Source organism: Rhinatrema bivittatum, chromosome 2, assembly GCF_901001135.1.
Source record: "Rhinatrema bivittatum chromosome 2, aRhiBiv1.1, whole genome shotgun sequence".
Lineage (NCBI taxonomy): Eukaryota > Metazoa > Chordata > Amphibia > Gymnophiona > Rhinatrematidae > Rhinatrema > Rhinatrema bivittatum.
In genome coordinates, this window is record NC_042616.1 from 296,551,025 (window position 1) to 296,565,873 (window position 14,849).

Consider the following 14,849-nt stretch of genomic DNA (forward strand, 5'->3'; position numbering starts at 1 on the left):
CTTAAAGTTAGCAGGATGAAGAGAAAGAGTTAACATAAAATATGTTTTGTAGATAGAGATGCACGCTTGTGCGTGCAAATCCCGTCTTGATCACATAAGGGGGGGATTTTAGTAGGTACGCGCGATAATGCGATAGGCCCAATTCCCTCTACTCTCCCAGTTTGCCCCTGTAAAGGAGCGAACTTCCTAATCCCCCTACCTAACCTGCCTTCCCTTTACCCAACAGCCCCAACCCCAACCCCTAAAACCTCACTGACTACCCCGGAACATTTTGTTTTAATACTTACCTGCATTCTGGAGCAGCAGCGGTCATCAGGTCCCGGCATGCGCTTGTGCGCTGATTGTGCTGACCTGGCCCGCCATGCCCTGCCCAGACCTCACCCCAGGCCTACACAAGGCCCGCCCCTTTTTCATCTTACCGACTTTATTCACCTACCGGGAGATATGCGCATGGCTGCGGGCCTCTTAAGATCCACGTAGCGCGTGCGCCTCCCAGTCACACGCATATATTCTGGATGGTCACATGCATATCTCCCGGATTTCCCGCATGCAGCGGTTTTAAAATTGGCCCTTGAGTTTCTATTCCCCATTTCTCACCTTTTTTCCTTGGTCAGCAAACAGGTTGTAGGTAATACTTTTTTACTGGATTAAATACACCTGGGTAAAGAGAAATTATTCTCCTATGCAAAAACTCTTTTCTTAAAAATGAAAAGTTTAAAGAAATGTAGGCGAGTGTTAGAGCCTAATTCATCAAGGTATTTTCTCATAGATTGAATCAGATCCCAAGAGTTAAGTACTGAAGTTTATGGATAGGATAGAAAAGAAGTGATTTGAATCCAGAGACATTTAAAAGTTGGATTTCATCCACTTAGAAATGGTAACAGAAGTTATGGTAGAAGATGAAGAAATTACAAGGAAAAAGGTGGCGAGAAAAAAAAAAGATGAAAATTGGTCTTACTGCAAAGGGTCCATCACAGAGAAAAAAGTAATTTTGGAGTGTAAGAGAGAAGGTTTTGCCCTCTTACTGTGTGTGGCTTGAGATCCAGGCCAGGTTTTCCAGCCAGCATGTTGAAAGCTCTCTGTGGCTAGAGTTTAAAAGGTTCTTATTAGGCATGTGTATTTGTTTGTTTAAAATGCATAAAATATAATGGCGGAAGCCAATTTTAGTTTATTCCAAATGGAATGAACCAAAAATAGCCTCCTAAGAAAATTCCCCAAAAGTTCTGGGTAATTTTGTAATTGTGAATTTTGAAAGAAAAAAGCAGGTCTCTGGAGGCACCCAGACCTTGGCTTTGTTTCATCACCAAGGCCTAGGCTAGGCCCAGCACAAGATTTAGATAGCAGGTCTGATCTTGTTGCTGGGTTCTAGGCCTGGAGCCAGGGTCTGATGTTGGGACCCTGTTCAAGGCCTTGTCCTATCATCAAGACCTGTTTTTTTAAGTTTATTTATGTTTTGGGAATTTTCTTTTGTTTAATGTTTTTAGTTCAGCAAATGAACCAAATTGAAAAAAAATAAATGAACTGATTCGTAACAAAAATCTCCTCCTAACATGGAAAAAAAGTCCTGAACCGAAAATTTTGGGGCTGTACATTCCTAATTCTAATTTCCTGCAGCCAGATACAGATGATGCCCTAATTAAGCAGGGGCTCAATCTACATTTGAATCTGTTTGTTGATGAGACAGTGTTGCGAGCGCGGAGGCGCGGTTGCTTCTGACGGGAGATGTGAGCCCTTGGATCACCACGCCACTCAGGGAGGAGCCCCGAGAGCGCAGCGAGAGGTGAGCCGATGCAAGCACGGGTAGACAAAGAACAGAACAAGGCTGGAGCGAAGACAAGAAGACTGAAGGTCTGACCCTCTACCGGACCTGCACGCCCCAAGAAGACCAGCAACGCAATGTTGGTCAATGAACAGTCCTCTGACCGTTCCAAGCCCTTTTGGACCTGCCGCTGGTAACAGGCCGGACAGAGGACCAGGGCAGATGGAGGCCTTGGAACCTGGAAGACTCTTGGATGAAAACATAGGCGAAGACTCTTGGATGAAGACATAGGCGAAGACTCGGGCAAAGACTTTTGGACGAAGGTTCAGGAGCAAGGTACTGCAGACAAAATTATACAGGAGCAAGATCAAGTACGGGGTTGAGACTGCGACGCAGCATGCCCTACACAACCCACCCACGGGGCTGGTCGCGGACCATGCTGGGCTCGAAGCAGGCTCTAGATGAGGTGTGGAGTAGATGAGTGGGTCATGGCGAAGATCCCAAGAGGCCTGCACCGGGGCACACCCTACACAGCTGCCTGAGGCTGGTTGCGGACCACGCTGAAGCGGAGCAGGTTCAAACAGAATCTTAGACATGGACGGCCACAAATGCAAGGAACTCCAAAGACAGGGACAAGATACAAGCTCAGGATTCAAGATACAGGATAATCAACCAACTCGGGGTTCAAGACTTAGGATACAATCAGAAGTCTTCTGGAGGCTTGCACTGTGGAGATGAAGATGGCAATGTGCCATGAGGCGCCCTACACAGTCCGCCCGTGAGCTGGTCACGGACCACGACAATGGCACACCAGGAAAGTGGAAATCCAGGAACCAAGGAACTGGAGGCAGAGGCAAAGACAAAGGCATCAGGAAGGAACATCGGACATCCGGAGGTACGGACGAAGGACATCAGGAACACGGAGACATCTGGAGGCACAGACGAAGGACATCAGGAACATGAAGAAGCCGTCAAAGCAGGAGAAGACCACGGAGGATCTGGACCAAAGAAAGGACACAGCAGACTGTGAAACTCGATCCGAATGCCCTGAATGAAGGCAGACAGGTCCCTTTTATAGGGCTGAAGCAGGAAGCAGTCATCAGGTGGGGCCCAGGGCATATCCGGCCGCGGGCCCTTTAAATGTAATGAAAAAGCACACGCCGACACCTAGAGGCAGGTAGGAACAGCACCTCGGACAGCAGCGCCCCGCCGCATGAAGGAACAGGGCCTTGCAGCGGCACACTGCTGCAAAGCAGATGAAGTGGAGATGCAGGCAACAGCTGGGACGGCTTCCTGCCTTCCAGGGAGGACCCCAGTGACAGCGTCAGTGGCTCCATGCTGCGGAGACAGGTTGGTGGCGGCACTAGGCTGCAAAGAGGAGTGAGGTGCGCGGCCTCCCTGCGGCGGCTCCTGGTGGGTTCGGCCCTGCCACACAGGGCAGGAAACTGCCGTGGCCTCAGGGCCGCGGGGGACAGTGGCAGTGGCGGACTGCTGCGCTCGACAAGGCAGAAGGTAGGGAGACTGCCCGCAGCATGCGGGCAGATTCACAACAGACAAAGAGAGAGGCTAGCGCTAGAAAGATGGCATGCAGAAGCCTCTATATGTATGCCATCAGGTAAAATACCTTTATATGTGTATATAGCAGTCTCATTCCCTGCGTGCACATTTCAGGAGTATTGACTGCAGAAAAATGCTATGTCTGCCACCTTGGAGAGATGCTGTCCTTAGGATTCACAAGAGTCTATGACAGGCCACTTCAGAATTGCTCCTTGAAGACAGACGTGATTGAAAGGCTATCTCTACTCCCTGAGAGATCCCGTAACTAGGAGTATCCCTCTGCAAAATCTGTGATAGACTGGTCTTCTGCATGCTCTCTCATTCTTTACCCAAAAAGGCTATAACCTGGAACTTAATTATTGAAGAGGGAAGGTTGAAGAGATGCTCCCTGCCCACCTAGTCCCAGGAATGTTAGAACTTGCAACTGCTTTTGATTCATTGTGAGGCTTCATAGAATAAAAGGCTACACTGCTGCCATCTTGATATAGATCCTTATAAGTGCCCTCTATACACTCAGAAGAAGTTATATGTCTTCTTTGCAACCTTGCAAGAGCCCTACTCAAGAGAGTCTGAAGCCCATCTAACCCTCCCTACTGTGTCTCTAAAGTCATGATCTTAGAACCTATAACAGACTTTGTCCATATGACTGGACTATATATGTGGACACCTGTGAACCACTAGAGAGGATAAGTTATTGTTACCTTTGTAAATATTGCCTGAAACCTGTTTTGTGTTGTATGTAGGAACTGAAGTAAAACTGCATAGACCTGTTGTGTCTGACTTTTTCTGTCTATCACCCACCATACCTGGAGGTTCTGTGGAATAGAAGTTAGGGTAAGAAGGAGTCAGGTGGAAGGAGGCACCTTTAACAGCAGAGAAAAAGATTCTGACTACACGGACAAGAACATTTTAAGGTCAATATTTAAATGGGTTGTTCCCCATGCCCTGGTTGGCTAAATTTTGTGCAGGCAGCTTATTCCGCACATACAATGTGCGGAATAAGCAGGCGCTGCTCTGCAGGTGCAGGTTCATCTTGTCTGGGCAACACTGATATTCAGCGTTAACTGGGCAAAGATAGCTGGGTAAAGTCTAGTCGGACAAACATTTGTCCTGAAGTTATCCAGATAATTTTATTCAAGCATATTCAGTGGAACATTTATCCAAGTTATGTTCCACTGAATGTCCAGGTACATTTACTTAAATAACTTTCCCACTGACTTGGTCTATATGGTCCTCTTTGGTTTCCAAAGCTAAGGATATCGTTACAGTAGAGGTGGCTAGGGAAGTACAAGAATTAATGCCCACCTTATAATGAGATAAGTCTTGGATTCCAGTGTTACATTGTTTGAATTACTGTTCCTTTCAGTATTATTTTCAACTAATCACGTTCATTTTTTCCACTAGGCACAAGAGTTCTCCCCCAGTTTCGATGGCAATAACTCCTTATTGACTGAGCCACTGGAGGACTTAAATGAAATGTGCATTCAACTTGATGAGTCAGAAAACAGGCAGAAAGAGATGCAGAACCACATTGAGCGGCTGGAAAAGGCAAACCAGGAGTTACAGGGTGCCCTAGAAACTCTGAAAGAACAAAGCGGAATTGACAAGCAAAAGAATAATAGTGCTATGGAGGAAAACACTAGGTTAACAAAAATGATAGGGGACTTACAGAAACAATGTGAAGTCTCCCAGTCCACTCACAGTACTGTTCTGGAACTGCAGAGGTGCCTGCACACTTTGGAAGTGAATGCTGCCAAAAAGCAACAGGAATATCAAGCAAAGGTTGATCAGCTGGAATCTGACAATAAGGAGTACGCATCACGACTAAAACCTCTGACTCAGGAATTGGAAACTACCAGGGCAGCAATTGCCATGAAGGAGCTGGATGTCAGTGAGCTCAAGGCAAAGCTTACGTCTTCAGAGCAAAAGAACCTTGATCTTATTGCAAAAATGGATACCATCTTGAATGAGAAAGGACAGCAAACAGCCACTCAGTATGAGTCAGCTCTGAAAGTTCATGAACTGCTAGAAAAATTGCATGAGGCAGAGGCAGTTCAAAAAGAATTTGAAACAAAATTGAATGACCTTGGTGCATCCTCCAAGGAGGAAAATGCCAAACTGCAGGGGAGAATTGCAACCCTAGAAAATGAAATAAACCAGCTTCAAAATGATCTGGCTGCAAAGAAAACAGAGGTTGCACATCTTGCAGAGCAGGTCAAGGCTTCAGTGGCACACTCTAGATCACTGGAAGAAAGCCTCCAAGAGGCAAGAAGAGAAAAAGAAAAACTTCACGAAGAATTCAGTTGTCAAAAAGATATCCAAGAACAGCAAATAAGAGACTTAATGGAACAAGTCCAACTTCAGGAAGAGCGACTGTCACATCAGAGTCAGAATGTAGAAAACCTAGAAAAACTGAAAAGTCAACTTACCAGTGATAAAGAGCATCTCAGCAGCACTGCAAGAGACTTGGAGGGATGCATTCACCAGCAAGCACTGGAGCTTAATGAAGCCAATGATAAGATGGAGAAGCTGAAAGTGGAGAATGAAGATCTGAGGCAAACAATGAAAAAGCTGGAAGAAAAGCAGAAAGAGCTAATGCAGTCAAAAGTGAATCTGGAAGGGGAGGTAGCAAAATTGAGATCCTCTGAGAAGCAGCTGCAGAGTCAGATAGAGGATGCCATGGTGTCAGTAGATGAAAAGGAGGAGAAGCTCCGGAAAGAGAACCAAAAGTTGGATGAGGACTTGCAGAATGCCATGAGGGAGAAGCACACAGCAGAAGAAGCACTGCATATTTTACAGGAGGATTATAAAGATCTTAAGCAGCGGGGAGATGGAATAAACAGTTCTTTCTCTGCATTAGAAGTAGAGCATAAGAATGCAAAACTGCACATTGCTCAGTTGGAAAAAAACCTCTCCTCTTTGAAACAGAATGAAGATTCTCATAGGAGGGAGATGAGCGAGAAGGAGGTCATGCTGCAAGAGAAGGAGGGCCAGTGCAAGCAGCTGCTTGAAGAAGGGGAGAAATGCAGAAGACAAATCATGGCTTTGGAAGAAGAAAAGCAAAATATGGAAAAAGCATTTCTTGACCAAATCAAAGTCATTGAATCCTTGACAAGACAGAAAGATTCTTTGGAGGAAATGCAACTGGAACAAAGTGCTTTCCAGCAGAAGGCAGAAGAGATGACATCTCGACTCTCTGAGGCAGAGAAACAACGGGAAGCTCACTTAGGTGAAGTGTCCAGGTTACAGTCCGAGGTTGCGGACCTGACAGCAAAGCTTCAGCAGATGACTGAAGAACAAGATGGAATCAAAGGCAAGTTGGGTTCCACAGAGGCTGTTCTGAGTGAGCACAAGTCACTGGTTCAGCAGCTGAAAGAACAGATTGAGACATTGAACAGGAGCCATGTGGAAGACCTCATGCAGTGCAAAGGAAGAGAGGAGGGGCTGAAAAATGAGCAAGAGAAAGAAGCACATCGGAGAGCTGAGCTGGAGAACAGTATGTCATGCCTCCGAGAAGAGCTAGGGAAGGTAAAGGAATATGCAGATATATCCAGATTAGAGAACATGGAATCCAAAGATCTCCTTTACAGGACAAACATGGACATGGCAGAACTTGGTATCCAGATCTGTGCCATAACAGCTCAGAAAGAGGATGCAGAGCAGAAGCTGATCCAGGTCACTGAGCAGCTCCAGGAAGCAGAAAGGCAGGTGGTGAAAGAGAGGGAAAGGCTGAACGTGGACTTGGCTGCTCTCAGGCAGGAGAACGGAAGCCTGCAAGAGAAACTGAGAGAATTGGAAGAATGTGCTGCGACCATTCCTGACTTGCAGACCAAACTGAATGAAACGGAGAAACAGGCTAAAAGCTTGCAGGAGGTTAGCGAAGAAGAGATTTCCACTGTGAAGTTCCAGATGAGCACAAAGATTATAAATTATCAGAATAAATTGAAGGTAATGCATAATAAATGGGAAAACAGCATTCTAATAATAATGTTGTATTTTATATACTTTTAAGTTACTATTTATGACAGTGAGAGTTTTTCTTGGATGTCAAAGCCAATCTAATTGACAAAGTCAGCCTTTTCCAATATGCTTATTATCTAGGTGAGAACGAGGCAAAAAAGTTTGAATCGGCTTCATAATAAATTAAAAAATAATTCCCATCTAGGTAATTTTCCAGCTGATCTATAAGTTGTAGATGTACTTTAAATTATATTCTTTATAGTTTTCCTCCAGCAATCTTATTGAGGGCTACCAGCTTCACAAAGCGCCATCCTGCCAGTACCATGTGGTTTTCACTTCTATGATAGGATTTGACTGGGAGGGAACAATCATGTTAGCTGTCCGGGAGGGTGACAGTTGAAGAAGATATGTTGTCCCTATTATCACAGCTGTGCATATTATCCTCTTCAAAAAACAGATGTACTTGATTTATCATTTAAAAATGTGCAAAGCATGATTGCAAATTACATTTACTTGAGGAGGCATCACAAGTGTCCCATCAATAACAATTCCCAAATTGATTAGTCGTGTGAATATTCAGGTCATTCCTAACTTGTAATTGCTCCATTTTTTTCATGCCTGGATTTTCTATCCATAGCACCTGAATTTTCATTTTGTTCAAGTAGAGCCTATTTTGTACCAACCAACAAATAAAGTGGTCAACACCCATATCTAATTTTCCCTAAGCAAAATGCAATCTGCAGGTGATTGGCATATAAAATCTAACACCCAAAGATCTAATAAGCTGTCCCAGTGGCGCTAAATATAAATTAAACTAAATTGGACATATAATGGATCCTTGTGGTACTCCTGTACTACTGGAAGGGTGCCAGAGTTACAGCGACCCATAACCACCATCTGTGTTCTTCCTGTAAAAAAGGAAGAAAGCCAGGCCAAAAGTATGTTCTTTACCCCTAGCATCTTCATATAGTTCACCATAATAATATGATCAACCATATCAAATTAGAGGAGAGATCCAGTTGGATGGCCCAGCCATCATTTCTTTTTACTAGTTCTGCACAGAGAACATCTAATAATGCTTAGCAGCACCACAAGGGTAGTCTCTGTTCCATTGCTTTTCTTAAAACTAGATTGAAATGGATCTAGCTGATTACTTTCTTCCAGATACTTTGGAGTTGGGAAGGGACCACCTTCTCCACTGTCTTGGCCAGAAACGGAATTCAGAAACAGAACAATAATTTGTCAAATCTAATGGATTTAGGCCTATTTTTTTTTCGTTTTAATTTGAGATCATATTGCCTGCCTCAGTTCCCCAAGTAGATTGCCCTCCAATAAGGATGCAGTAACTATTGTTGCAACTGCCTTTTTCAACCCATCTCATAAGGCTTTTATCAAAGCTTTGGGGCAAGGGTCTAAGGGGCTAGTTGAGTTAGTTATCGACAGCATTCATGCTAAATTTATTTTTCCCCTACCTCACAAAATGCCCTAAAACCCAACCTCTGCTCTTCTACTGAATCCTTAGCGACACAGCCACACTACTCTCTAACAAGAGTACCTCTCCTTCATCCTATTCCTGAATCTTCTCCACCTTCTGCAGAAAATACCCCATAAACATATTGCATAGTTCAGCTGTAACCCCTTTCTCAGCTGAGGAGATCATTGGATTCAACAAAGATTTCATAACTTGAAACAATTGTTTAGGTTTATTTAATGAGTGAGCAAGCTGTCCCGTAAAATATATTCATCTTTTTGTTACTTTAATCATATGCTTATACCAATATGCCTGATACTCCATAACTGCCAGTGTTCATCAAAGGCCTTTCTCACCACTGTCATTCTAACCTGCGTAATAACTATTCTGAGCCCGTAATGACCCTGAAAACCATGGAGAGTATTTTCTGACAACCATTTTCATCATCCTAAGGGGATCAGTCATTTCTAATGCATTCTGTAATTGCTGATTCCATACCCCTGCTTTATCTTCCACATAACAGTTTTGCATTTGGCTATCCAAAGATGTAAGTTTCTCTAAAAAAAAATCACATGTCCAAAGCCTCATTCAGGTGGATAATTCTCATTCCCTGTACGTACCAGGATCAGTCCAGACTGCTGGGTTATGCCTCCCGTCCAGCAGATGGAGTCAGAGAGAAACTGAAAAGGCACCACTCATATACCCTGGTGCGCCCCCTGCGATCCTTCAGTATATTTCTGACTCCAGCAGATGAGAGAGCATAACCTGCAGTCCTGATCTCCTGTAAATTGGGGAGGGATTGTCCCTATCAGGTTTGACTTAAGATTTTCTGAGGAATCCTGTGACTAGATCAATGTAATTTTTTGACTGTTAATAGGAGCAATAGCAGGCAAGGCAGGGCTCTGCCCTACAGCCTTTTCCCGGAGTTTTTTCTCTCTGCCCTGCCCAGTGAGAGGAGGGGAGAATTAATCGGTGGGCCGGTCACTCTCCCTCTCCGCCTCCTGAGAAGTTTCATTCCTCGGAGAAGTTAGTCAGACGGGGATACTACACCCTCTGCAGGCTCCACTGTAAATTTGTCTTGTGAGGTATTTACATAGCTGCCGGTAGCAGCGCTATACAGGTTTAAAAAAAAACAAAACAAAAAAAAACGAGGTAATTTTTAATTTTAATTTCCCTCTGCCTGCCTTACTCACTGTGGTCTCCGGAAGGGGTGGCTTGTCACCCAGCCCCTTTTCGCGCCGTTTTTGCACCGTTTTCTTCTTAAAAAAAAAAAAAAATGCCCAGAGGAACAGTTTGTGCTGCATGTGGGGAGCCAGGTCGCCGGCTCTCCCGCGAGGGCCTTTGCTCCCGGTGCCTTCCCGGGGGTGAGGGCTCCTCGCGGGGGTCAGCCGAGGCCGGGAGCGCTCCCTCACTGCGACTTGGGACACGGTCAGCGTCGGGCAAAACGCGGCAGTCCTCGCTGCCGGTACCAGGGGCGGCGGCCATTTTGGAAAATTCGGCGGCCATTTTAGGAGAGCCTAATAGCGATGCCGTTTCGTCTGAGGAGGGAGAGGACCTCCCGCCGCTGTCCCCACCGGACCTTAGCCCCCACCGACCCCGCGGTTTATCGGGGCTTCTAGATTTGCCACCTATGGGAGCCAAGGGAGGTTCTTTAAAGAGACCTCATCCATTTACCTCACAGTTTGTTCTTTTGCTCCACAAGGCCTATATGGAGGCCGAAGCTGAATGGGAACAGGGTGCTCCTGCCCCAGATAAACGTGGCAAAATCTCTACTAACTTGGGAGGGGACCCAAATCCGGGCCCTCCTCCTCCTCCTCCTCCTCCTAAACCTTTACGGCATGTAGCTCTGGACCCTATTTCACCGGACCCGCCCGTTCCGGATTCTGGTACGGAGGTGGGGGGTACGGACCCAGCTGACCCAGTTGAGGGGGACGATCCTCTCATACTTCGGTTATTTCATAAAGAAGAATTAGATCCCTTGATCATTCATGTTCTTCAAGAACTAAGAATTCCGGTACCCCAGATTGAAACGAATTCCCAGCCAGGGGATTTTGAGTTAGACGGGCTTCGCACACCCTCACATGCTTTTCCTTTTCACAATAAATTGTTTCAGCTTGTATCCAAGGAATGGGATAATCCGGAGGCAACTCTGAGAGTCAGCCGCGCTATGGATAAGCTTTACCCACTCCCTGCTGATTCTTTGGAGCTCCTTAGGGTGCCAAAGGTGGATTCGGCGGTCACTGCCATGGCTAAACCTACCACCATCCCCGTAACTCGGGGTACGGCCCTTAAGGATCTTCAAGATCGGAAATTGGAGATGTTGCTTAAGCGAATCTTTGAGGTTTCAGCATTGGGAGTACGGGCGGCCGTTTGCAGTTGTATGGTACAAAGGGCTACCCTTCGCTGGGTACAACAGATGTTGACATCTCAGGATCTGCCTCCGGGGGAAGCTGAGCAAGCAAATCGCATAGAATCCGCGGTGGCCTATGCCGCAGATGCCTTCTATGATCTTCTCCGCACTTCGGCACGGTCTATGTCTTCAGCAGTGTCGGCACGGCGGTTACTCTGGCTGCGCCACTGGGCAGCAGACTCTTCCTCCAAGGCCCAACTCGGTTCCTTTCCTTTTCGGGGCAAACTATTATTTGGCACCGAGTTAGAAGACCTTATTCAATCTTTGGGGGAGAATAAGGTGTTCAAGTTGCCAGAGGACAAGCCGAGATTTTTTCGTCCTTCGGGTACCTTTCGCGGGCGATTTCGCGGGCAGCGCCGTTTTCGATCGGGGAGGGGTTCCTCTTACGCTGCAAGACAGCCGTCTACGCGTTCCCAAGCATGGACTCCTTCCTTTCGTGGTAGAAGGCCGGCCCGCGCAGGGGTGTCTCATACCTTCGCCACCTCTAAGGCGGCTCAATGAAGGGACGCAGGTCCATTCCTCCGTCCTGGAGGTCGGAGGACGACTCTCTTACTTTCGGGAGGAATGGGCCGCGATTACCACCAACCAATGGGTCCTCGACATTATAACTCACGGATACGCCTTAGATTTTGCACGGCCCCTGCGCGATTTGTTCCTTATCTCTCCCAGCGGTTCTCTGGTAAAACAACAGCGGATTGCTCAAACCCTGCAGCGGTTGCAGTCGCTGGGAGCAATAGTGCCAGTACCGCCCGCCGAACAACGCACAGGCCGTTATTCCATCTATTTCATCGTTCCCAAAAAGGAGGGCACATTCCGGCCTATTCTGGATCTCAAGCGGGTCAACAAGGCATTGCGCATTCCGCGGTTTCGGATGGAGACCCTGCGCTCAGTCATCGCTGCGGTCCACAAAGGAGAGTATTTGGCTTCCTTAGATCTCACAGAGGCTTACTTGCACATAGGAATACAAGAGTTCCATCAACGATTTCTCCGCTTTATGGTCCTGGGATCTCATTTCCAGTTCTGTGCCCTTCCGTTCGGACTGGCGACCGCTCCGAGAGTATTCACCAAGGTAATGGTGGTGGTGGCAGCGAGCCTCCGGAGGGACGGAGTATTGGTCCACCCGTATTTGGACGACTGGCTCATTCGGGCGAAATCGCGTCATCTCTGCGAAGCCGCAATTCAGTCAGTACTCCACCGACTACACTCCTTGGGTTGGGTAGTCAATTATCCCAAGAGCCAACTGATTCCCTCCCAGAATTTGGAATTTCTGGGCGCCTCGTTCGATACAAGAGTGGGAAAAGTTTTCCTGCCACAGGCAAGGATGGAGCGTCTGATGGCGCACGTTCGTCGTCTCCTAGCCCTTCCCTTGCCAGTGGTATGGGATTATTTACAGGTTCTTGGTTATATGGCGTCCACCCTGGATTTGGTTCCGTGGTCTTTTGCGCATATGCGGCCGCTACAGAGGGCGCTTCTGTCGCGTTGGGATCCCAAATCAGAGGAGTTTCAGATACCTTTGCCACTCCTTCACCCAGCAAGGACCAGTCTACAATGGTGGTTGGATCCGGTCCACTTGCTCCAAGGCATCGATTTGGAACCACCCCAATGGATTATTGTCACGACCGATGCCAGTCTGACAGGGTGGGGAGCAGTCTGTCAGTCTCAGTCCGCTCAGGGACGTTGGACGCTTTCTCAGGCCAAGTGGTCTATCAATCGTTTGGAAACCAGGGCGGTTCGCCTAGCGTTACAGCACTTCCTGCCTTTGATTCGGAACAGAGCAGTTCGGGTTTTGTCCGACAATGCAACCACGGTGGCGTATATAAATCGGCAAGGCGGTACAAGGAGTCTTCCGGTAGCAACCGAAGCCAGCCAATTGATGGATTGGGCAGAGAAGCACCTGTCTCGGATTGCAGCGTCGCACATCGCCGGGGTCGACAACATTCAAGCAGACTATCTCAGCCGGCAGCGACTAGATCCGGGAGAGTGGGAACTATCTCCCGAGGCACTCAGACTCATCAGTCACCGGTGGGGGACCCCCCGGTTGGACCTCATGGCGACTCGTTCGAATGCCAAGGCAGCTCGCTTCTTCAGTCGCAGAAGGGAACATGGGTCGGAAGGCGTGGACGCGCTAGTTCTTCCCTGGCCCGCGCAAGTTCTTCTGTACGTGTTTCCACCGTGGCCATTGGTGGGAAAAATATTGCGTCGGATCGAATCCCACACAGGACCCGTCGTTCTAGTAGCTCCGGAGTGGCCAAGGAGGCCATGGTTCGCCGAACTCATCAACCTAGCGGTGGCCGTCCCTTGCATCTCGGTCATCTACCTCGGCTCCTACGGCAGGGTCCAGTATTTTTCGACCAGGCCGATCGCTTTTGTCTAGCGGCTTGGCTTATGAGAGGCGGCAATTGAGAAAGAGGGGATATTCTGAGTCGGTCATTACTACTCTTCTACAGGCTCGGAAGCCCTCTACCTCGGTTGCTTATGTCAGGGTATGGAAAGTTTTTGACTCTTGGTGCCAGGGTTTGAAAGTGTCGTCGCGGCAGGCTACGGTCTCTCATATTCTGGCTTTTTTTGCAGGAGGGTCTAAAGAAAGGTTTGTCCTATAATTCTCTTCGTGTGCAGGTGGCAGCCTTAGGCTGTTACCGCGGTAAACTTGACGGACTTTCCATTGCCATGCACCCGGACGTTGCACGATTTTTAAAAAGGAGTTAAACATTTGCGACCTCCGGTACGCCCTATCTGTCCTTCTTGGAGTTTAAATTTGGTTCTCCGGGGTCTATGCACTTCTCCGTTTGAACCGCTACGAAGGGCTACTCTCAAAGATCTCACTCTCAAAACAGTTTTTCTCGTCGCTATTTGTTCTGCTCGCAGAATCTCTGAACTTCAGGCGTTGTCTTGTAGAGAACCTTTTCTCCGTATTTCTGATTCGGGGGTTTCTCTGCGTACCGTTCCTTCCTTTTTGCCTAAGGTAGTTTCCGCCTTTCACATCAACCAGACTGTGGACCTACCGGCCTTTGCGGTCGACGGTGCTGAAGTGTCTCGGCACCCGGAGCTTCGCAGGTTGGATGTTCGAAGGACACTCTTACGGTACCTGGACATCACCAACCCCTTTCGGTTGTCTGATCATCTTTTTGTCTTGTGGAGTGGTCCAAAGAAAGGGAATAAAGCTTCCAAGGCTACTATAGCCCGCTGGTTGAAGGAGGCGATTGTTGCTACTTACATTTCTCAAGGTCGCGCCGTTCCAGACGGTCTTAAGGCTCATTCTCTGCGTTCCCAAGCGGCGTCTTGGGCAGAGAGTGGTTTTATTTCCTCTCAGGAAATTTGCCGGGCGGCTACTTGGAAGTCGTTGCACACTTTTGCTAGACATTACCGATTGGACGTCCGCGCTCCGCCGGTAGACTCGTTTGGCAGTGGTGTGCTTCGTGCGGGACTGTCAGGATCCCACCCCGTTTAGGGCAGCTTGGGTACTTCCCAGCAGTCTGGACTGATCCTGGTACGTACAGGGAAAGGAAAATTATGTTCTTACCTGATAATTTTCGTTCCTGTAGTACCAAGGATCAGTCCAGACGCCCGCCCATGTCAGTGCAAGAGTCCCGCGTCTGTCGTGTTTTCATTTTCAGATTCCATTGTTTTTTTCCGAGCACTTGTTCTATTTTTCATATGGTTATGTTTCATGGCTTTGCCTGGTTTCCTCCTCG

The 14,849-nt window shown here is 47.5% G+C and overlaps 1 protein-coding gene across 4 annotated transcripts in view; it reads left to right on the top strand.

The window, feature by feature from the left end:
- FYCO1 (FYVE and coiled-coil domain containing 1) overlaps nt 1-14,849 on the top strand; it is a 231,330-nt gene that overhangs the window by 52,297 nt on the left and 164,184 nt on the right. For all 4 annotated transcript variants that reach the window (XM_029589659.1, XM_029589663.1, XM_029589661.1 and 1 more), the window contains exon 8: nt 4,721-7,264. In XM_029589659.1, the coding sequence (XP_029445519.1) occupies nt 4,721-7,264 (2,544 nt within the window). The remainder of the gene's footprint in view (nt 1-4,720; nt 7,265-14,849) is intronic.